The sequence below is a fragment of the Cebidichthys violaceus genome, unplaced genomic scaffold (genome assembly GCF_023349555.1).
Source record: "Cebidichthys violaceus isolate CVI_PGR_0920_01 unplaced genomic scaffold, fCebVio1.0.p SCAF_104, whole genome shotgun sequence".
Classification (NCBI taxonomy): domain Eukaryota; kingdom Metazoa; phylum Chordata; class Actinopteri; order Perciformes; family Stichaeidae; genus Cebidichthys; species Cebidichthys violaceus.
In genome coordinates this window covers 531,121-552,872 of record NW_027176268.1, presented here as the reverse complement: position 1 = coordinate 552,872, position 21,752 = coordinate 531,121, and the positions used below count along the sequence as shown (strand labels likewise).

Sequence of the window (21,752 nt, the reverse complement as noted above, 5' to 3'; positions counted from 1 at the left end):
TGTTTTCATACCTGTCGCTCTTACTCGCCACATACCATGTTTGTTGACGTGTTATACCTGTTGTTATGCACATGAACTCTATATTTCTCTCTGTCTTTCTCTTCCGTATCATCCCATCCATGTGGGTGATTGTTCCTGCAAAACCGTGGTGATCAATAGAGACTTTTGGTACGCTCATTCCTCCGAAAGATGACCGCAGCGCCACTGGTCTCATTGTGACTACTTGCTAGATGTGCTTGCTTTTTATTGTGTGCTTTGATAATAAGTCCGTGTTTTTGTTGTCCACATTCTCTCAATCTGGATTTTCCATACATTGGTTTGTCTTTAATTATAATTTTTTTTAATGCTGTGTTTAATAGCCTTCTCCCAAACTGTATCAAGTGATGCACAAGATGCTCAGATAAACTTTCCCTGTAATTCTGAGTGTTGTGTGTGTGTGTGTGTGTGTGTGTGTGTGTGTGTGTGTGTCCCCTTCCTTTTTGAACAAGGCTACTAAATACCAGTAACAGATTTACTGAGTGTCTTGGCATGCATCACTAGTCTGCCTGTCCTGAATGTTGTTGTCTTGTGTTTGTTTTGTCTTATCTTTAGAACAAATTGTCATATTTTTCGTATCCCATTTGAATGTATATCCAGATGAGAGTTGACTTTGCCCTTGTTTTTTCTCCGTTGATTTACAGTTTAATTTACATTTCCCACAAATTCTTCCTTTCCCCTTCTAGTATGATATAGCATTTGGTCTTTTTGCCAGTTTAAATCTAAAACCCAATGTGTTTTTATGACAATAGTTCAGTTTGTTTCACCAGACAAGAGCTAAATGTGTCTGTCTGTGATCTCTTTTTTTTTTTTTTTTTGTAGTCAAAGAGTTTCTAGCTAAAGCCAAAGAAGATTTCTTACGGAAATGGGAATGCCCACCACAGGTAAGAATGATGCAAACTCATAATATATAATATTATATTAATATTTTTGGTCGCTGCGTCCACAGAATGCATTAACGCCTTGGTGTGTTTTCACAGAGCACGACGTGCCTCGACGACTTTGAGAGACTAAAGACGCTGGGCACCGGCTCGTTTGGAAGAGTCATGCTGGTGAAACACAAAGGAACAGAGCAATACTTTGCCATGAAAATACTGGACAAGCAGAAGGTCAGTGGAAGCATGCGTCCCGCCTCATGGAACATTTTCAAACTGTGTTATTGACATGTGCTGTTAACACTTAATGCAAATACCTTCATATCTCCCTGAAGTTACGTAACGTTAAAACTTGTTCTTGTTGACTATTAAGGGACCCAAGTTAAATAAATACAAATCCAGAGGCGGCCTTTCCTTCCTGCGGCTGCTATCTCTGCTGCTGGAGTGAGAGAGATTTGTTATCTCATCTCTTTTGATCTTTCAGGTGGTGAAACTCAAGCAAATAGAACACACACTAAACGAGAAGAGGATATTACAGGCTGTGAGCTTCCCCTTTCTGGTCAAACTAGAGTATGCGTTTAAGGTACGGTGGGCTTTTATTTTGTAGTAATTGACATTCATTTAGACAGTTGTGAAGCATGGTATAAGTGGGGTTAAACATTTACATTTTTTTTTTTTTTAGGACAACTCCAATTTGTACATGGTGATGGAATATGTTCCAGGAGGAGAGATGTTCTCACACCTAAGACGAATTGGAAGGTTCAGGTGAGTTTTATACTGGTTCTGTACACTGTTAAAGTCGCCCTTTATTTCATCTTTTATTTTCCGCTGTGTGTCATAACCACACTTTTTCCTCCTCTACAGTGAACCACATGCACGGTTTTATGCCGCCCAGATAGTGCTGACCTTTGAGTACCTCCATTCACTAGATCTCATATACAGAGATCTGAAACCCGAGAACCTGCTAATTGACCACCACGGCTATATTCAGGTGAGCTGGAACAACGGCAAAATGAATACGTAATGCTGCCCCGTCTTTCAAGTCGACTCTTGGCCCATGTATTGTGTGTGTGTATATATATATGCTCCTTAAAGGTGACAGACTTTGGATTTGCCAAGCGGGTAAAAGGCAGGACCTGGACGTTGTGTGGGACACCGGAGTACCTGGCGCCAGAAATCATTCTCAGCAAAGTACGGAGGCTTTTTATGTTTTATGTTTTATGTCTGAACAGAGAGATTGTTAGATTTTTTTTTTTTGGTCACAATGTTCACTTTCCTGTCTTTGTACTCGAACCAAAACTCCATCTTTAAAGGGCCAGTGTTTGGCATTTTGGGGGATTTATTGGCAGAAATAAAAATATTCAGAACAATCACACAGGACAAAAGCCGCTCTACAACAACAAGAGACACCATTTTGTTTCGTCATTTACCTCGGTAGATAATCAAAGTAATGCAGAACAGACATTTAGGTAAAAATGTCACTTGTCACTTGTGTTTTTTCATACTGTGCATCGTAGTAAACTTACTCCTTTGCTCGATGTTAGCCGGTTGGGAGGTTTGAATTTCCCTCTGAAGGTTTAGAGATGTCTCAACAAGGAAGTTATTCATCGTTAACAGAATCTCTCTCAAATCCTCTTAGGGCTATAACAAAGCTGTGGACTGGTGGGCCCTCGGAGTCCTCATCTATGAAATGGCAGCTGGTTACCCTCCGTTCTTTGCAGATCAGCCAATTCAGATCTATGAGAAGATTGTGTCTGGGAAGGTAGGCTTTAGGTTTTAAATGTGGAATGTGCTTCCTACCTGATGGGTACAGTTGTGTGTACAAAACTCTGGGTTTCTACTGCTACGAGGAAATTCTAAAAGCGTCATTTCTTCTCCTTCTCTAGGTACGGTTCCCGTCCCACTTCAGCTCCGACTTGAAGGACCTGTTGAGAAACCTGCTGCAGGTGGATCTGACCAAACGCTACGGCAACCTGAAGAACGGAGTCAACGACATCAAGGGCCACAAATGGTTCGCCACAACAGACTGGATCGCGATCTACGAGAGAAAGGCAAGACACCAAACACATTTAGTAGTGACACCAAACACTGTGACCCCTATAATTAGATATTGATTTGTTGAGATTGATTTTTCTTTTTTTCGCTAGTTGTAAAATTTCCAGTTGTGCTGGCTGTGAGCCATCGGTGCCAGAAGCCATTTTGCAGGATGACAATGATAATGGAGTTCTTCGATTAATCAAAGTAGATATTTTGCTCAGGCTTGACTCTCATTGATCTGTTGATTCTGTTTAACGTCCTCATTATACAATCATAACAGCGTTTTAGAAACGTCACACTGGTTCTTTCTGACTATTTATTGTGTTGCCCTGATTCAGTGTTGCCCCCATGCTTTGCAAGGGTTGGTCGCACAATAGCTGCTTCCACCAGACACAATGTAGTGGGTTAGTGTGTCTGTTTACAGCCTCTGCTGTATGACAATGTCAGGCTGTGGTTTTATTGCAGTAGGCGGTTTTAGACCCTTTTTCACTCATTTTCTTTTTTGTCTTTACAATGATTATTTTCATTATTGACAATCACTTAGTCTGTAAAATGTTAGACGATGGTGAAAAATGTTTTGTTCGACCAACAGTCATAAACCCCTTTTTATAAAATACTATAAATCTTAAGACAAAATAGAACAGCCACATCTGTTTTGATTAAGTGACCAGATTCATTTAAATATACCTGAACATTTTGTAACAGTATTTTACAAATCTTCACATGAAATGAAATGTTCATGGTAATGATGTCACACCTCGAGTTAGTCCTAAAGTCATTTCATCGTCCTGAACTTTGCAAAGGACTTTCGGGGTGTGTGAGCAGATCGACCTGCACACAAACAGATCCATGTACGAGTTTGAACCCCAGCTGAAGACAGATCCTTCTGTATCTTTCCACCTTCATTGTCAAACACACTGCATGTTTAGTAAATACAGAGTTGAGGGAGGCGGACTGACAACTTCAGCCTCAAAGAGTACGAACATTGCTTTGTTCTGGGTATCGACTGCGCACAGAAATTAGACGTTTATTCTACTGCAAAACAAAATCTCTTTTCATGCTTGAGATGAAGTAGTTTGTACAAAGCGTCGTCTGAACCGGTCAAAGTGTTTATAGCTGGTTGTGTGAATGAAATGAAAGCTTGAGTGAGAAGTTCAAATCTCGTGTTATCTTGCAAGTAACTGCATGAAGTGGCCTTGATTGTTTTGGAAATTCACAAAAATTGTTGGACCCACCCCTCCCCCGGTCCCGAGGTTGAAAAGGTTTCGTTTAAATACAACTGCCCCCTTTAAGCTTTTATTCAGTGTATTTTAGCATCACTCATTCATGCCAGTTGGACTTTAAGGTACGTTGCTGGAAGCTATTTGAAGTGTTTCTGTTTGTCCTTCATCAGAGAAATAATCACTTTCCTTTCGCTGTGTGTTCTTTTTCATTGGCAGTGCAGAGAAATAGATAAGTAATAATGATTCGATCGATTTAAATACTGCCTGTTAAAGTATGTTCTCTTGTTCTTGCAGGTGGAAGCCCCGTTCATACCAAAGTGCAGAGGCCCAGGGGACACCAGCAACTTCGACGACTACGAGGAGGAGGAAATCCGTGTTTCCGTAACGGAAAAATGCGGGAAGGAGTTTGCCGAGTTTTAGGATGCGAGAACATGGATATATCAGGGAAATAAGGGGATCTTTGCACTCTTCTAAAGACTTGGGATGGAGCAGAGACCATCGTTTTTCAGATCTACTACATAGTCCCTTCATTCCATAAGGCTGAATGAGGTCGCCATGATCCTTGGGTGCCGATAACCTCTCACTGTCACGTTCACCTGCGTATTAAAGCAGACTCACCACTCTTTTTCTTTTTTTTCCCTTTTTTTGTACCTACCCACTGTTTTCTTTTTTTTTTTTTTTTTTTTTACTTTGAAGCAGTTAGTCTTGGATGTTGTTATCCCCTTTTAAAAAAAAATTGCTATTTTTCAATTTATGAGGAAACACTGAGACTATGGCCAATAAGAGTCCAACACATTGTAACTGACTCGTCTATGGCAGTTTGACACACACTCGTGTGCGCTGCAGGCTGCTCCCTCTAGACGTCAGCGGTGTATATTTAATGATCTGTTACAAGTCCACGTCTCATTGGCTGTTGTCAAATCATGGCCAGCTTTCAGAGGTAGCATTCGTCCTATGTGCATATCTGTCCGTTTTTTTAAGACATTTGAACACGTTGAGTTTTGAAAGCATGACCAAATAGAAAACTTTGGGTGACACAAGAAGAGAGGTCCTTTCCTTTCTTTGCTTTTTGCCTAGAGAGCCAAGTCCTCAGACCCCCCCCCCCCCCCCACACACACACACACACACACACACACACACACACACACACACACACACACAAGCATCCATTCACTGTCTTCTTGGTATTCTGACCCAGGCACAGCAAGCAATCGCAGAAAATGACAAACCTTGTTACTTGTAAGATGCAAAATCAAGTTGTTTGTTTGATCCTTTTGGATCTGTTAGTTCCATGTAAAGTCTGTCATTTGGTATCTAACTATTCTTTTGTCGCTGTGTCTTAACATTCTAGTCATATTGTCCCTAGATTTCAGGTCTGCTTATAAAGACCCTTTGTTATGAGTCTGTGGAACAATGTGACTTCAGTAAATGCAAACGAGTGAAGTGAGAGCCTGTTGAGGGTTTTTGTTGAGTGTAATGTTAAGTCGAGAAGGTCGGTGTGAAAGCCGCAACATTGTCAGTAAAACCTTTTTTTTTTTTTTTAAAGTACATAATTTGTAATGTATTAAATCAAAGATGTTTTAAAATCTTAAGAAACAGGAACGCAAATCTGCATATTTACCGTATTCTCCCTGTTACCACCCCCCCGAAACAGATTTCTTTGTTTCATTCTTATCAAAGAATGTAGATTTGCAACTTATAGGTATGCATATTTGAAGGCTTGATTTCAAGGTACAGTTTTCCTCACAATACACTGGCTAAAATAAAGACTGCTCCTTTGTATCACATGTAACCTTGTTATTGTTAAACTCATTACATCATACGTATATACATTGTTTCATATATGTTTTTATTTATACACATTAGAGATGCTAATAAATTTTATTTTTAAAAGTGTTGACGTTGTGTAACTCTCCATGCATTGTGAGACTGACTATTGCGCCATTCTGGTCACTAGGTCTGAATTTAAGTCCAGACTAGTTGATTTATTTGATGCAGGATAGTTGATCTTAATGTGTGATCCAGGGATTTCCATGGGTCACATACATTTTATCATATTTTTCATAAGAGAAGGTTCAAAATTGTACCCCAGTGGACCAAAATATATTTTAATTGTACATAAAGAGTTACATAAATACGACAACTTAATACATTCTTCTTTTCAGACCATTTAAAAATTGATTTAATTGTATTTATATACTTTTCTTATACCGAATGATAACTAAATGACTACACGTAAAAAAAACAAAACATGCGTTCCCATTTGTAGCATATAATCCGAATGTAACACATATGGGCCTTTTCTCTTGCCGTAGTCCTCCCTGTGAGTGGGTGTATGGGTAATGTAGTGCAGCGGCAGACACGTGGGGCGTTGCGTTGCCGTTCATCCGAACGAAGTTTGCGGAAACATGGCGGGCCTGGAGCTGCTGTCGGACCAGGGATACCGTTTAGATGGAAGAAAAGCCTCCGAGCTGCGGAAGGTTCAGGCCCGCATGGGTGTGTTCGCTCAGGCCGACGGCTCCGCGTATTTAGAGCAGGGAAACACCAAAGCTCTGGCCGTGGTCTACGGTCCACATGAAGTGAGTAGCAACGGATGGACGGGCGCGTTAGCCAACAGTAAACTGCAAAACACTAAAGTATAGTAGCGGTAAAGCAGAGCAGTCTTCATTAGTCCCGAGTGGGTCAATATACTGTGCATGTGTTAGAACAGGGTTTGTTAATTGCACGTGTCCAAAGGAAATGTAATTCAGAGTAAAAGCAGGTTATTGTTGTTGTCTTGGACAGTCGGTTTACACTTCCCATAATGCATTCATCCATATTCATAATTTTTTTTTAATTATTTATCTTTTATTTTGTATTGTATAACTACAAAATACACTCCACTGCCGTCTATATTAGTACAACAGCTCAGCCAACTTAGTCTACCTTTCAACACCACTGCAAATCACTGCGTCATTAATAGACATACAGTTAAATTAATACTTCTCTGACGGTGTCAATCTAACGTGATCATTATTATCCTTGTGATAATATGGCTGAGCTGTTGTTTTGGATGCATTATATTTGACAGGTGTACCTGTACATGTCACATTGTGGCAAGTGAATTCAAAATCCCATTTATAATGCTCAAATTGATATTTAACACAATAAACTGTGTTCCAGTTCATTATGATATGCGTAAAATCATTAATTTGGGCATCAACATTTTTTAAAAAGGTCTAACATGATATACTACAATTCACATAAAGCTGATTAATGATCATATTGAATCACCAATCAACCCCCAGATACGAGGTTCACGCAGCTGGCTTCGTCACGATCGAGCTATGATCAACTGTCAGTACAGCATGGCCACATTCAGCACAGCGGAGAGGAAGAGGAGGCCGCACGGGGACCGCAAGTCTACTGAGATGAGCCTCCACCTCAAGCAGACGTTTGAAGCCGCGGTGATGACCCAGCTCTACCCGCGCTCTCAAATAGACATCTACGTCAAGGTAAACGTTGAACAGTGAGGTTCCCCATCTTGGGCACAATATTAATAATGAGACTAATAATTCTTTCCACACAGATTCTGCAGTCAGACGGCGGGAACTACAGCGTGTGTGTGAATGCTGCCACTCTGGCGGTGATTGACGCCGGCATCCCCATGCGGGACTACGTGTGTGCCTGCTCGGTCGGGTTCGTGGATGAGACGCCCCTCGCTGACCTTTGCTATGCAGAGGAAAGCGGAGGAGTGAGCTCGCTGGCCTTGGCGCTGCTGCCCCGGGGCGGGCAGATCGCTCTGCTGCAGATGGACGCCAGACTACATCAGGATCACTTGGATTCTCTCATCGAAGCCGCCATGACGGCTTGTAAAGGTGTGAGCAAGGTGCTGGATGAGGTGGTGCGACAACATCTCAAAGAGGTTTCTGTGCTCTCTGGAGAGTGATGCATGGAGGAGGAGGAGGAGGAGGAACATCTAGACTGTGGTTTTGGTTACAGACTGGAAAAGTGTTATTGGACCGAATGGAGAGGAAAGATGAGAGAATCAAGAAGTGAATGCTTTCTTTTTTTGTATGTATTCATGGCATTTATACCTTTGTACAGTATATGTGTGAAGCTAACAATAAATGTGTCAACCCTGCATCATTTGTGTGTTGTTTGCTCATTTGTGAGTGGTTGAATTTAAGGTATTTAGAGGTTCAATCCTCAACGCAAACATAACGGGAGCCACCATGGAAAACCTACTAAATATGAATACAAAATATGGGGTTATTAATGTTTTAGAGGCTGTTAAATGTGTATGTACATTAGTTGTTGTTTTTTTGTTAAAAGTAATACAACTGTTTTTTAAGAAATTTTTAAAATGCAAAATGCAGAGCTGACATCTGTAACTGGAAATCTGAAGTGGTGTATGTAAAATACATTAGAAAAAGCACGAATTTAGTCTTTCATGAACACAAAACAAATGGTTCAAGGATTTTATTTATTTTATTATTATTTTTTGCTCACTATTTCTTAACCGGAAATCAGTCCGCCACAGTAATGTTCCCGCAGGAACAAGGAAATAGAAACATTTTTTGCAGCGGTTGCTCTAAACAATCCCTCCTTTACTTGTGGACACTGGAAAGAGGTATGTCTTTATACTTATTATGGGAAATATTTAAACAAAAATCATTACCGTAACTGTTAATAATAACCACCGTTGCATAGGAGAAACGGTGTAAAACATTTTACAATCTCGCGAAGCCGGCCAGGTAGCTGTTACCCAGGTAGCTAGCAGTATGCTAACCACAGCTGTCAGATGCTCTGACAATGGATGGCAGTAAATCAGCTGTATGGGAACACATATAATTACTTGTAATATATGTGTTTTAAGCGTGTAGTTGTATACGCAGTGTTACAGTGCGTGTGTTGCCTTTAGGGTCCAGTGTGTCCAGGCTTTACGTTACAACGGACAACAACATGGGACTTCTGTCTGACCCGAACAGGAGACGGGCTTTGATCAGCCTGCTAACCCGCCTCAATGCCCCAATCTGGTGAGCTTTGTGTCTGAACGAAATCTCAAATGCACCAGTAAAAATAAATGCAAATGCACTTTATTACAATACCCAATGTGCACATGTGCTTTTAACTAAATATGATTTCTGTCTTTTAATTATCTCCACGTTAGTGTGGTCTGCTACATGGCGGGCGTGGCCTGGTTCATGGGGTTAGCGTTTGAGCCGTTCACTCTGCGGACGTACATGTCAGAGAACGCCATGGGGTCCACCATGGTGGAGGAGCGCTTTCCTGCGGGGGAGAGGGCGCTGGCCACGGGCCGAGAGTTCTCAGCCCACAAGAAGAAAACAGGGTAAGAAACACAAGGAAGGAAGACGCAGCATGAATGGAAAACTCAGTTTATTTACTCATGATGACGTCACTATGACACCCTAATAATCTGAACATGTGTGAGTCTTGTCACAGTTTGATAGGATTTTAAAAGTGTCCTACTGTTCCTAGTTTTTGTTAAATTTAGCCTTTATGTAAGTCTAATATTTGCTCTTTCCCCCCCAGTCTAATGTGACCAGTTGTTTCTCTGCAGGGGGATGCCAGTGGACTGGCTGGTGAAGACCATGCAGTCTCGAGGGCTGGAGGTGTTTACCCAGAGGTTCTCTCGCAGGCTGCCCTTTCCTGATGAAGACAAAGAGAGATTCGTAAGTCTGTGATTGTGTTTTGCGTTCAACAAGTGACTGACATGTTTTTCTATTGTTTCTCTGTATATTCCATGGTTTCCTCCTCTTCTCACTCCCTCCTTTCAGATGGTAAAAGGCACAAATGTGTATGGGATCCTTCGGGCCCCGAGAGCCTCTCGGACTGAAGCCCTGGTGCTGAGTGCCCCCTGCACCCCGGGCGATAACAACAACCAGGCAGTGGGGCTGCTGCTTGGCTTGGCACAGTATTTCAGGAGTGAGTACAAAACCCTACCGCCTCCCTCTCCACCGTTTGAAAGATGTTGCTGTGGCCTCTCGTGTTTTAATGACTGCCGTGTTCCTCAATAGATCAGGTTTACTGGGCCAAAGACATCATCTTCCTCGTGAACGAGCATGATCTGATTGGTATGCAGGCCTGGCTGGAGGGCTACCACCACACCAACACTACGGGTAATCACCGGCATTCACCCAGTTACCAAACAAAAACAAAATATCCCTGAAAGTATTCAATCCTCCCTCACAAGACTGCATTCCTCTGTTGACTTTTTCTACTGTGACTGTGCATCTAGGTATGGACTGGTCTCCACTTCAAGGCCGCGGCGGTTCGATCCAGGCAGCTCTGTCCCTGGAGCTCAGCAGTGATGTCGTCACCAGTTTGGACCTGGTCCTGGAAGGCCTCAACGGCCAGCTCCCCAACCTGGATCTAGCCAACCTCTTCTACGCCTTCTGTCAGAAGATCGGAGTCCTTTGCACCACCCAGGGCAAGGTGAAGGCTTGTGATGAGATGTTTGGTGAGCAGAACGGTCAGATAGCTCCAGGTTGTCTTGGCTTTAACTTGTGTTTTCTCTTTGGATGTTTCTATAGCTGCAGAGGAATGATTGGGACAGTGTGTCCGGCTACAGCCACGCAGTCCAGACCATGATGCTGATGGTGATGAAGCAGGCCAGTGGGCGGCCCTGGGGGGATCATGGCCTTTTCCTGCGATACCACATTGAGGCCGCCACCATCAAGGGCATCAACAGTTTCCGTCAGTACAAGACTGACGCCACCACCACTGGCAGGTCAGAACAAGTATTCATCATGTTTCTATTGTAGATCTTACCTTCATAAGATGACACATAATGACTGGTTTCTGTTTTTGTCTCTATTAATATCCTCTAGGCTCCTGGAAGGAATGTATCGTAAGCTGAATAACCTCCTAGAGCGCCTGCACCAGTCCTACTTCTTCTACCTCATGCCGTCCCTCTCTCACTTTGTCTCCATCGGTTATTACATGCCGGCCTTCGGCCTCCTTGCCGTCATCCTGCTGCTTCGTGTATCCTTTCTCAATTAGTTTACTCTGTATGATTTCTATCTACTAATACGACACAAATCTCACACACAGCATGTATGTAGACCCTGATTGCAGCCCATGTTATTGATGACGTATTGTTATTGATAGGTGCTTGATTGTCATATTCACCCTTGACTATGATACAGGCCTTAGACCTGTGGGTTCAACTTGCGACTCCACCACCAAGAACAGAAGATGGAGTCGCTGACGGCGAGCAGGTTAGATAATACACTACGTCAAATGGCTCAGAAATTAAGCTACCTACTGATCTTGAGTCCATTAAATCAGCACTTTAATCACATCTGCTTCCTCTCAGATCTCCAGTCCAGGAGTGCTGTCCGTGCTGACTCCCCTGGTGATCAGCCATCTGACTGGAGTAGCTCTCTACACCCTGCCCATCCATTTTCAGGAGGTGGCTGTGGAACACTTCCTGGTGTGTGAGACCGAGGCTGTGGTCCTGACAGCTATTGCCGTCTACACGGCAGGCCTGGCTTTGCCTCATAACACACACAGGTAGCTTCTTAACACCGGCATTACTCTGATTCAGATTCTTGACGTATATTTCTATTTGAGCCGTAGCCAGAGGCATTGTGTTTTCAGGTTGTCAATCAGTCAACACGACGTCTACCCGTCCCATTCTCTAGAACGCGATTTCTCTGGAGGGATTTTCTTTAAATTTGAAGAATTCATATGCTAAATATAACAAATTCACACACATGTCTAAAGGGATAACATGATGAAGTGACATTTTGGACAGACATACGTGTAAACTGCAACTTGACTGGTTGATGGAGGCATTTATCTTTTTAATGCCACATTATTCTGGACAGCAGAATATGTGACGTGATCCAGCAGCAGATTGTTGTGTTTATTATTATTATTTTAATCATATGAGATACAGTAATGTACAGAAGCTCTAATTTCTTTGCTGTATAATTGCATTGCTATAAATGCTTATTCTCAGAGATCATACCACACAAACGTTGACAGTAGATATTCATATTTCAATCGTATTAACATTGAGGTTGAACAGATTAAAATGCCACTAAATGCGTCACGTTGTTCCTTTAAGTACAAATGTATTTGTTTGTTCGCTGAAGGCTCCTGACGGGTCGGGGGACCGAGCAGGGCTGGAAAGTGCTGAAGCTGGTGGCGGTGCTGTACCTGGCCGTGCTGCTGGGTTGCACCGCGCTCATCAACTTCTCCCTGGGCTTCATCCTGGCTCTCACCCTGGTGCCTGTGGCGGCCTTCGTCACGCCCCACGTACCAAAGTAACACACCTGTAACACACCTTTTGATCATTGTGGCTCTGTGCTGCCATGTGTTAGGTCAAATAACCTTTGCTGTCGTCTTCTCCTCCCCTCAGGGCTCTGTCAGCCTTCATCCTGGTCATCCTCAGCCCAGCCTGCACGCTCCTCTTTTCTGTCTTTTTCTTCCAAGAGTTGCAGGAGATGCCGGTCAGCTTCATGGACGGTTGGATGCTCTACCTGTCGGTCATCTCTCAGGGCATCCTGGACCACGCCCTGTACGGCTCTCTGGTTTACCCGCTCATAGCGCTGATGGTCTATCCTTGCTGGCTGCTTTTCTGGAACATCCTCTTCTGGAAGTAAATTGCAAGTCACGCAGGACGACTGAAGGCTTTTATAGGGAACAAAACCCTCTGAGGTTGACTCAGGTTCGTCCTCACTGGGGGTGTAATGTGAATGACGGTTACGTCCACTGGAAAGAATGCAGTGACTCCCTTTTTTTGGTTGTTTTGTTGGTATTTCGCTCTTAAAACAGTCAAGGAAAAATCTGACTTTGCTCTATAAACGTGGCCTGTTTTGTACTGAATATCTCACTTACAAATGATGAAGTGGAAGAGGGGACGATCTTTTCACAAGTAGCTATAAATGTAATGGTTGGATTGCTTTTGGTAAATAAGTTTTATGGATGTCTTGTGAATTTCTTTATGGTACATCAAGTAAATGCGTTGGGTTTTTTTAGCTCTTTTTTTCAGGCAGGATGGTAATGAATGACAACAGTAGCCCGACCAACTGATGACACGAAGCAGGAAACCAGGAAGCTGTTGAAATGGAAGAAACTACCTGGCTGGCTGCTCGGTCGTCTGTACATCTGCATCTGTTGAACAAGTCGTCACCGTATCTAATATTTTTATACTTGTTTTGATAAATTTCTTTGAAGTATGTTTATTTCATATTTATTAATGCCAAATTAAAAGACTTAAAAGAACTTAAAGGGTAACTTCAGTATTTTTAAATAAATAAATATATATATGTATATAAATATATTACTTTTTCATGTCTGTTTTTGACACGCTATACTATGACTTTTTTGACATGCTATACTATGACTTTTTTGACACGCTATACTATGACTTTTTTGACACGCTATACTATGACTTTTTTGACATGCTATACTATGACTTTTTTGACATGCTATAATATGACTTTTTTGACATGCTATACTATGACTTTTTTGACATGCTATACTATGATTTCTTTTTTACTTTTTAATGACTTTTTTTGACATGCTGTACTATGACTTTTTCATATTTTATGCGATATTTTATGACTTTTTTATGTTTTCCAACATAATATACGAGGAAATTCATATCACATACCATACCATGACATTCTATACTATGACTATTTTTTCATGACATACTATACTACAATGTTTTGTGACATACTGCCATTTTTATAATTATTCTTTTTATATTATATTTGACAATAAAACAAAGACACAAAATAGACAAATCTCCCAGCACCATCACACAAAATAAGAGAAAGAATTACAGGGTATTTATGACATTTTTTACAACATACTGTAATATGGCATTCTTTTATGACATTTCTTGACATGATGTACTGTGAAGTTTTTGGGACATACTATATTGTATGACATTTTATTTCCAAACTATACTTTTTTTAATAACAAGTATAATTTTTGCATGATATACTTTATTATATACATCCAGTGAAAGCTCTGTCTGTGGAGTGAGCACAGCATTGTCAAGGACACCGCTCACCTCGTCCACAGACTGTTTGACCTCCTTCCCTCTGGGAGGCACGACAGGATTCTCCACTTCAGGACCAGCAGGCTCAAGCTTCTTCCCCTCAGCTGTCACCTTGCTTAAATCAGTATTCCGGTTTATACCGCTTCCTATATTGTGCGTATCGGATGTAGCGTATACACTGTATTCATATCATACCTCCAGCTGTTTATTCTGTATACGACAGTCCATTGTTAGCATTACTAGAAATTACATTTTGCACTATGTACAGTATTTTATGCTTATACCTGCTCTGCTTTCTATGTTCATACTGAATATATCTTAAGAGTATTTGTACACACTTAATACATTCCATATGGGTCATAGATTATATATAGTGTATTCATATCCCTTATTGTTTACTCCTCAAACTATCTTATAATTTATTCTATGTACTCTGTACATTATTCTGCACATTTACACTTGTGGTTTGATGCTAAACTGCATTTCGTTGTCTCAGTACCTGTGCAATGACAATAAAGTTCAATCCCATCTACTAAAATTGTGACGTTTTTATGACATATACCATGAATTGTCGTGCCTGGTTCCTGTACCTAAAAAGCCGACACCATCTGGCCTCAATGACTACCGACCAGTTGCCCTCACATCCCATGTGATGAAGGTGCTGGAGAGGCTGGTCTTGGCCCACCTCCGACCGCAGGTGAAATCATCACTGGGCCCTCTGCAATTTGCATACCAGCCTCACGTGGGAGTGGACGACGCCATCATCTACCTGCTGCAACGAGCTCAGTCGCACCTGGATGGAACCGGTGGCTCCGTGAGAATCACTTTCTTTGATTTCTCCAGTGCATTCAACACCATCCAACCAGTGCTACTGAGCGAGAAGCTGCGGGAGGTGGGGGTTAACGCGTCCACCGTCTCCTGGATCACTGACTACCTCACAGGCAGGCCACAGTTTGTCCGACTGGGCCGTGTGCTGTCTGACATGGTGGTCAGTGATACTGGATCCCCACAGGGAACTGTTCTGTCTCCCTTCCTGTTCACCCTGTACACCACTGACTTCCAGTACAACTCGGGGTCATGCCATCTGCAGAAGTTCTCTGATGACTCTGCAGTGGTCGGGTGTATAAGGGACGAACGTGAGGAGGAGTACAGGGCAGTAGTGGATGACTTTGTGGAGTGGGCCGGTAGAAATCACCTGCTTCTGAACGTGGCCAAGACCAGAGAGATGGTGGTCGACTTCGGGAGGAGGACGACGGCTCCACAGCCGCTGAGAATTCTGGGAGAGGACGTGGACATGGTGAAGGAGTACAAGTTCCTGGGTGTCTCCATCGGCAGCAGACTGAAGTGGAAGGCCAACATCAACGCTGTGTACAAGAAGGGGATGAGTCGACTCTTTTTCTTGAGGAAACTTGGATCCTTCAACGTGTGCAGCAAGATGTTGGAGATGTTCTATCAGTCTGTTGTGGCCAGTGCACTGTACTTCGCCGTAGTCTGCTGGGGGAGCAGCATTGGAGCCGGAGACACCAACAGGCTTAATAAACTGATTAAGAAGGCCGGCTCCATCATCGGCTGCAAACTGGACAGTCTGGAACAGGTGGTGGAGAGGAGGACACTGAAGAAACTATTATCCATATTGGATAACCAGGACCACCCTCTCCACCACCTACTGCAGGGACAGCGGAGCATTTTCTCCAACAGACTGATCCAGCTCCGCTGTCATAAGGACAGGTACAGGAGAACATTCCTGCCTACTGCAATCAGACTGTATAATAAATCACCTCGGGCCAAATCATTCACTGTTGGTTAAATCTTTGCACTACTGTTTATTTAGTTGATTTAATATTATTCTGTTATTCTATTCATTGTGTATATAGTGTGCATTTTTTGTATAATATCTTTACTCTGTTATTATAATTGTATATAATGTGTATTGAAATGTGCATTTTTTTTTATATATTATTAAGATTTTTACTGTAACCTATTGCTGCTCTGTATCCTATTGCTGCTTGCAACTAAATAATTTCTACTCGCGGGATCAATAAAGTTACTATTTAATCTATCTATCTATGTATCTATGACTTTTTTTGTCTTTTTTTGACATGCTATACTATAACTTTTTTCGTCTTTTTTCGACAAGCTATACCATGACCGTTTTTCACGTTTTTTGACATGCTATACTATGAAGGTTTTTCACTTTTTCGACATGCTATACTGTGACGGTTTTTCACTTTTTTCGACATGCTATACTATGACCGTTTTTCACTTTTTTCGACAGGCTAAACTATGAATGCTTTTGACACGCTGTACTATGACTGTTTTTTCCTTTTTTTGACATGCTATACTATGACTGTTTTTTCACTTTTCGACATGCTATACTATAAATGTTTTTTAATTTTTTGACATGCTATACTATGACTGTTTTTTCACTTTTTGACATGCTATACTATTACTGCTTTTCCTTTTTTTCAACATGCGATACTGTGACCATTTTTCACTTTTTTCGACATGCTATACTATGACCGTTTTTCACTTTTTTCGACAGGCTATACTATGACTGTTTTTTCCTTTTTTCGACATGCTATACTATGACCGTTTTTTCACTTTTTTCGACATGCTATACTATTACTGCTTTTCCTTTTTTTCAACATGCGATACTATGACCATTTTTCACTTTTTTCGACATGCTATACTATGACCGTTTTTCACTTTTTTCGACAGGCTATACTATGACTGTTTTTTCCTTTTTTCGACATGCTATACTATGACTGCTTTTCACTTTTTTCGACATGCTATACTATTACTTTTTATAAACATACTAAGCTAGTGTTTCTCAACAGGTGTCCGTGGCTTTTTTTAGACATACTATACTATGACTGTTTTTTCCACTTTTCGACATGCTATACCATGAATGTTGTTTTTTTTTCGACATGCGATACTATGACCATTTTTCACTTTTTTCGACATGCTATACTATGACTGTTTTTCACTTTTTTCGACAGGCTATACTATGACCGTTTTTCACTTTTTTCGACAGGCTAAACTATGAATGCTTTCGACACGCTGTACTATGACTGTTTTTTCCTTTTTTTGACATGCGATACTGTGACCATTTTTCACTTTTTTCGACATGCTATACTATGACCGTTTTTCACTTTTTTCGACAGGCTATACTATGACTGTTTTTCACTTTTTTCGACAGGCTATACTATGACTGTTTTTCACTTTTTTCGACATCCTATACTATGACTGTTTTTTCACTTTTTGACATGCTATACTATTACTGCTTTTCCTTTTTTTCAACATGCGATACTATGACCATTTTTCACTTTTTTCGACATGCTATACTATGACCGTTTTTCACTTTTTTCGACATGCTATAGTATGACTGCTTTCACTTTTTTCGACATGCTATACTATTACTTTTTATAGACATACTAAGCTAGTGTTTCTCAACAGGTGTCCGTGGCTTTTTTTAGACATACTATACTATGACTGTTTTTTCCACTTTTCGACATGCTATACCATGAATGTTGTTTTTTTTTCGACATGCGATACTATGACCGTTTTTCACTTTTTTTGACATGCTATACTATGACCGTTTTTCACTTTTTTTGACATGCTATACTATGACTGCTTTTCACTTTTTTCGACATGCTATACTATTACTTTTTATAGACATACTATGCCAGTGTTTCTCAACAGGTGTCCGTGGCTTTTTTTAGACATACTATACTATGACTGTTTTTTCCACTTTTCGACATGCTATACCATGAATGTTGTTTTTTTTTCGACATGCGATACGATGACCGTTTTTCACTTTTTTCGACATACTATACTATGACCGTTTTTCACTTTTTTCGACAGGCTATACTATGACCGTTTTTCACTTTTTTCGACAGGCTATACTGTGACTGTTTTCAACATGCTATAGTATGACTGTTTTTTGACTTTTTTCGACATGCTATACTATGACTGTTTTTCACTTTTTACGACAGGCTATACTATGACTGTTTTCTACATGCTATACTATTACTTTTTATAGACATACTATGCTAGTATTTCTCAACTGGTGTCCTTGGCTAAGTGAAGAGCAGGGCTGCCTTTCAATCAGAGGGTCGTCGGTTCAATCCCTGCTTCCTGCTCTGCTAGTCTAATGTCAATGTGTCTTTCAGCAAAGACACTTAACCCCTAAATACTATTACTATGACTTTTTTTAGACATACTATACTATGACTGTTTTTTCCACTTTTCCACATGCTATACCATGAATGTTGTTTTTTTTTCGACATGCTATACTATGACTGTTTTTTGACTTTTTTTGACATACTATGACCGTTTTTCACTTTTTTCGATAGGCTATACTATGACTGCATTCGACAGGCTATACTATGACTGCTTTCGACATGCTATACTATGACTGTTTTTTTACTTTTTTCGACATGCTATACTATGACTGTTTTTGACATGCTATACTGTGACTGCTTTCGACATGCTATACTATGACCGTTTTTCACTTTTTTCGACAAGGTATACTATTACTGCTTTCGACATGCTATACTATGATTGTTTTTTTTACTGTTTTCTACATGTTATAGTATGATTGTTTTTTTCACTTTTCGACATGCTATACTATGACTTTTTTTTCACTTTTCGACATGCTATACTATGACTGTTTATTCCATTTTTAGACATGCTATACTATGACTGTTTTTTCCTTTTTTCGACATGCTATACTGTGACGGTTTTTCACTTTTTTCGACATGCTATACTATGACTGTTTTTTCCTTTTTTCGACATGCTATACTATGACTGTTTTTTCCTTTTTTCGACATGCTATACTATGACTGTTTTTTCCTTTTTTCGACATGCTATACTATGACCGTTTTTCACTTTTTTCAACATGCTATACTATGACTGCTTTTCACTTTTTTTGACATGCTATACTATTACTTTTTATAGACATATTATGCCAGTGTTTCTCAACAGGTGTCCGTGGCTTTTTTTAGACATACTATACTATGACTGTTTTTTCCACTTTTCGACATGCTATACCATGAATGTTGTTTTTTTTTCGACATGCGATACTATGACCGTTTTTCACTTTTTTCGACAGGCTATACTATGACCGTTTTTCACTTTTTTCGACAGGCTATACTGTGACTGCTTTCGACAGGCTATACTATGACTGTTTTCAACATGCTATAGTATGACTGTTTTTTGACTTTTTTTGACATGCTATACTATGACTGTTTTTCACTTTTTACGACAGGCTATACTATGACTGTTTTTCACTTTTTACGACAGGCTATACTATGACTGTTTTCTACATGCTATACTATTACTTTTTATAGACATACTATGCTAGTGTTTCTCAACTGGTGTCCTTGGCTAAGTGAAGAGCAGGGCTGCCTGTCAATCAGAGGGTCGTTGGTTCAATCCCTGCCTCCTGCTCTGCTAGTCTAATGTCAATGTGTCTTTCAGCAAAGACACTTAACCCCTAAATACTATTACTATGACTTTTTTTCGACATACTATACTATGACTGTTTTTTCCACTTTTCGACATGCTATACCATGAATGTTGTTTTTTTTTCGACATGCTATACTATGACTGTTTTTTGACTTTTTTTGACATACTATGACCGTTTTTCACTTTTTTCGATAGGCTATACTATGACTGCATTCGACAGGCTATACTATGACTGCTTTCGACATGCTATACTGTGACTGCTTTCGACATGCTATACTATGACCGTTTTTCACTTTTTTCGACAAGGTATACTATTACTGCTTTCGACATGCTATGCTATGACTGTTTTTTTTACTGTTTTCTACATGTTATAGTATGACTGTTTTTTTCACTTTTCGACATGCTATACTATGACTTTTTTTTTCTTTTTTCGACATGCTATACTATGACTGCATTCGAGAGGCTATACTATGACTGTTTTCGACATCCTATAGTATGACTGTTTTTTTACTTTTTTCGACATGCTATACTATGACTGTTTTTCACTTTCTTCGACAGGCTATACTATGACCGTTTTTCACTTTAATATGACTGTTTTTTTAATTTTTCGACATGCTATACTATGACTTTTTTTTCCTTTTTTCGACATGCTATACTATGACTTTTTTTTCACTTTTCAACATGCTATACTATAAATGTTTTTTAATTTTTTGACATGCTATACTATGACTGTTTTTTCGATTTTTCGACATGCTATACTATAACTGTTTTTTTCACTTTTCGACATGCTATACTATGACTGTTTATTCCATTTTTCGACATGCTATACTATGAATGTTTTTTCCTTTTTTCGACATGCTATACTGTGACGGTTTTTCACTTTTTTCGACATGCTATACTATGACTGTTTTTTCCTTTTTTCGACATGCTATACTATGACTGTTTTTCCTTTTTTCGACATGCTATACTATGACCGTTTTTCACTTTTTTCGACATGCTATACTATGACTGCTTTTCACTTTTTTCGACATGCTATACTATTACTTTTTATAGACATACTATGCCAGTGTTTCTCAACAGGTGTCCATGGCTTTTTTTAGACATACTATACTATGACAGTTTTTTCCACTTTTCGACATGCTATACCATGAATGTTGTTTTTTTTTCGACATGCGATACTATGACCGTTTTTCACTTTTTTCGACAGGCGATACTATGACTGCTTTCGACACACTATACTATGACTGTTTTCGACATGCTATAGTATGATTGTTTTTTGACTTTTTTCGACATGCTATACTATGACCGTTTTTCACTTTTTTTGACAGGCTATACTATGACCGTTTTTCACTTTTTTTGACATGCTATACTATGACCGTTTTTCACTTTTTTCGACAGGCGATACTATGACTGCTTTCGACACACTATACTATGACTGTTTTCGACATGCTATAGTATGATTGTTTTTTGACTTTTTTCGACATGCGATACTATGACCGTTTTTCACTTTTTTTGACATGCTATACTATGACCGTTTTTCACTTTTTTCGACAGGCTATACTCTGACCGTTTTTCACTTTTTTCGACAGGCTATACTGTGACTGCTTTCGACAGGCTATAGTATGACTGTTTTTTGACTTTTTTCGACATTCTATACTATGACCGTTTTTCACTTTTTTCGACAGGCTATACTATGACTGTTTTTTCCTTTTTTCGACATGCTATACTATGACCGTTTTTCACTTTTTTTGACATGCTATACTATTACTTTTTATAGACATACTATGCCAGTGTTTCTCAACAGGTGTCCATCGCTTTTTTTCGACATACTATACTATGACTGTTTTTTCCACTTTTCGACATGCTATACCATGAATGTTGTTGTTTTTTTGACATGCTATACTATGACCGTTTTTCACTTTTTTCGACATGCTATACCATGACCGTTTTTCACTTTTTTCGACAGGCTATACTATGACTGTTTTTCACTTTTTTCGACAGGCTATACTGTGACTGCTTTCGACAGGCTATACTATGACTGCTTTCCACAGGCTATACTATGACTGCTTTCCACAGGCTATACTATGA

General features: G+C 40.1%; 3 protein-coding genes across 3 annotated transcripts in view; all 3 read left to right on the top strand.

Moving 5' to 3' along the window:
• prkacbb (protein kinase, cAMP-dependent, catalytic, beta b) overlaps window positions 1-6,067 on the top strand; it is a 9,682-nt gene extending 3,615 nt beyond the window's left edge. The window contains exons 2-10 of the mRNA XM_068731790.1: window positions 859-920; window positions 1,017-1,145; window positions 1,396-1,494; window positions 1,594-1,676; window positions 1,776-1,902; window positions 2,007-2,102; window positions 2,551-2,673; window positions 2,798-2,962; window positions 4,466-6,067. Of these exons, the coding sequence (XP_068587891.1) occupies window positions 859-920; window positions 1,017-1,145; window positions 1,396-1,494; window positions 1,594-1,676; window positions 1,776-1,902; window positions 2,007-2,102; window positions 2,551-2,673; window positions 2,798-2,962; window positions 4,466-4,591 (1,010 nt within the window). The 3' untranslated portion in view covers window positions 4,592-6,067. The remainder of the gene's footprint in view (window positions 1-858; window positions 921-1,016; window positions 1,146-1,395; window positions 1,495-1,593; window positions 1,677-1,775; window positions 1,903-2,006; window positions 2,103-2,550; window positions 2,674-2,797; window positions 2,963-4,465) is intronic.
• Window positions 6,068-6,550: 483 nt separating this feature from the next.
• On the top strand, window positions 6,551-8,294 carry exosc4 (exosome component 4). The gene is made up of 3 exons (XM_068731226.1): window positions 6,551-6,750; window positions 7,459-7,665; window positions 7,740-8,294. The coding sequence occupies exons 1-3, from the start codon at window positions 6,580-6,582 to the stop codon at window positions 8,097-8,099; spliced, it is 738 nt and encodes a 245-aa protein (XP_068587327.1). The 5' UTR covers window positions 6,551-6,579; the 3' UTR covers window positions 8,100-8,294.
• A 414-nt stretch (window positions 8,295-8,708) lies between these two features.
• gpaa1 (glycosylphosphatidylinositol anchor attachment 1) lies at window positions 8,709-13,408 on the top strand. The gene is made up of 13 exons (XM_068731783.1): window positions 8,709-8,783; window positions 9,075-9,189; window positions 9,324-9,503; window positions 9,735-9,846; window positions 9,952-10,099; window positions 10,192-10,293; window positions 10,413-10,609; window positions 10,708-10,904; window positions 11,005-11,158; window positions 11,323-11,394; window positions 11,493-11,689; window positions 12,277-12,447; window positions 12,543-13,408. Exons 2-13 carry the CDS (start codon window positions 9,116-9,118, stop codon window positions 12,784-12,786), a joined length of 1,848 nt encoding a protein of 615 aa, XP_068587884.1. The 5' UTR covers window positions 8,709-8,783; window positions 9,075-9,115; the 3' UTR covers window positions 12,787-13,408.
• The last annotated feature ends 8,344 nt before the right edge of the window (window positions 13,409-21,752 follow it).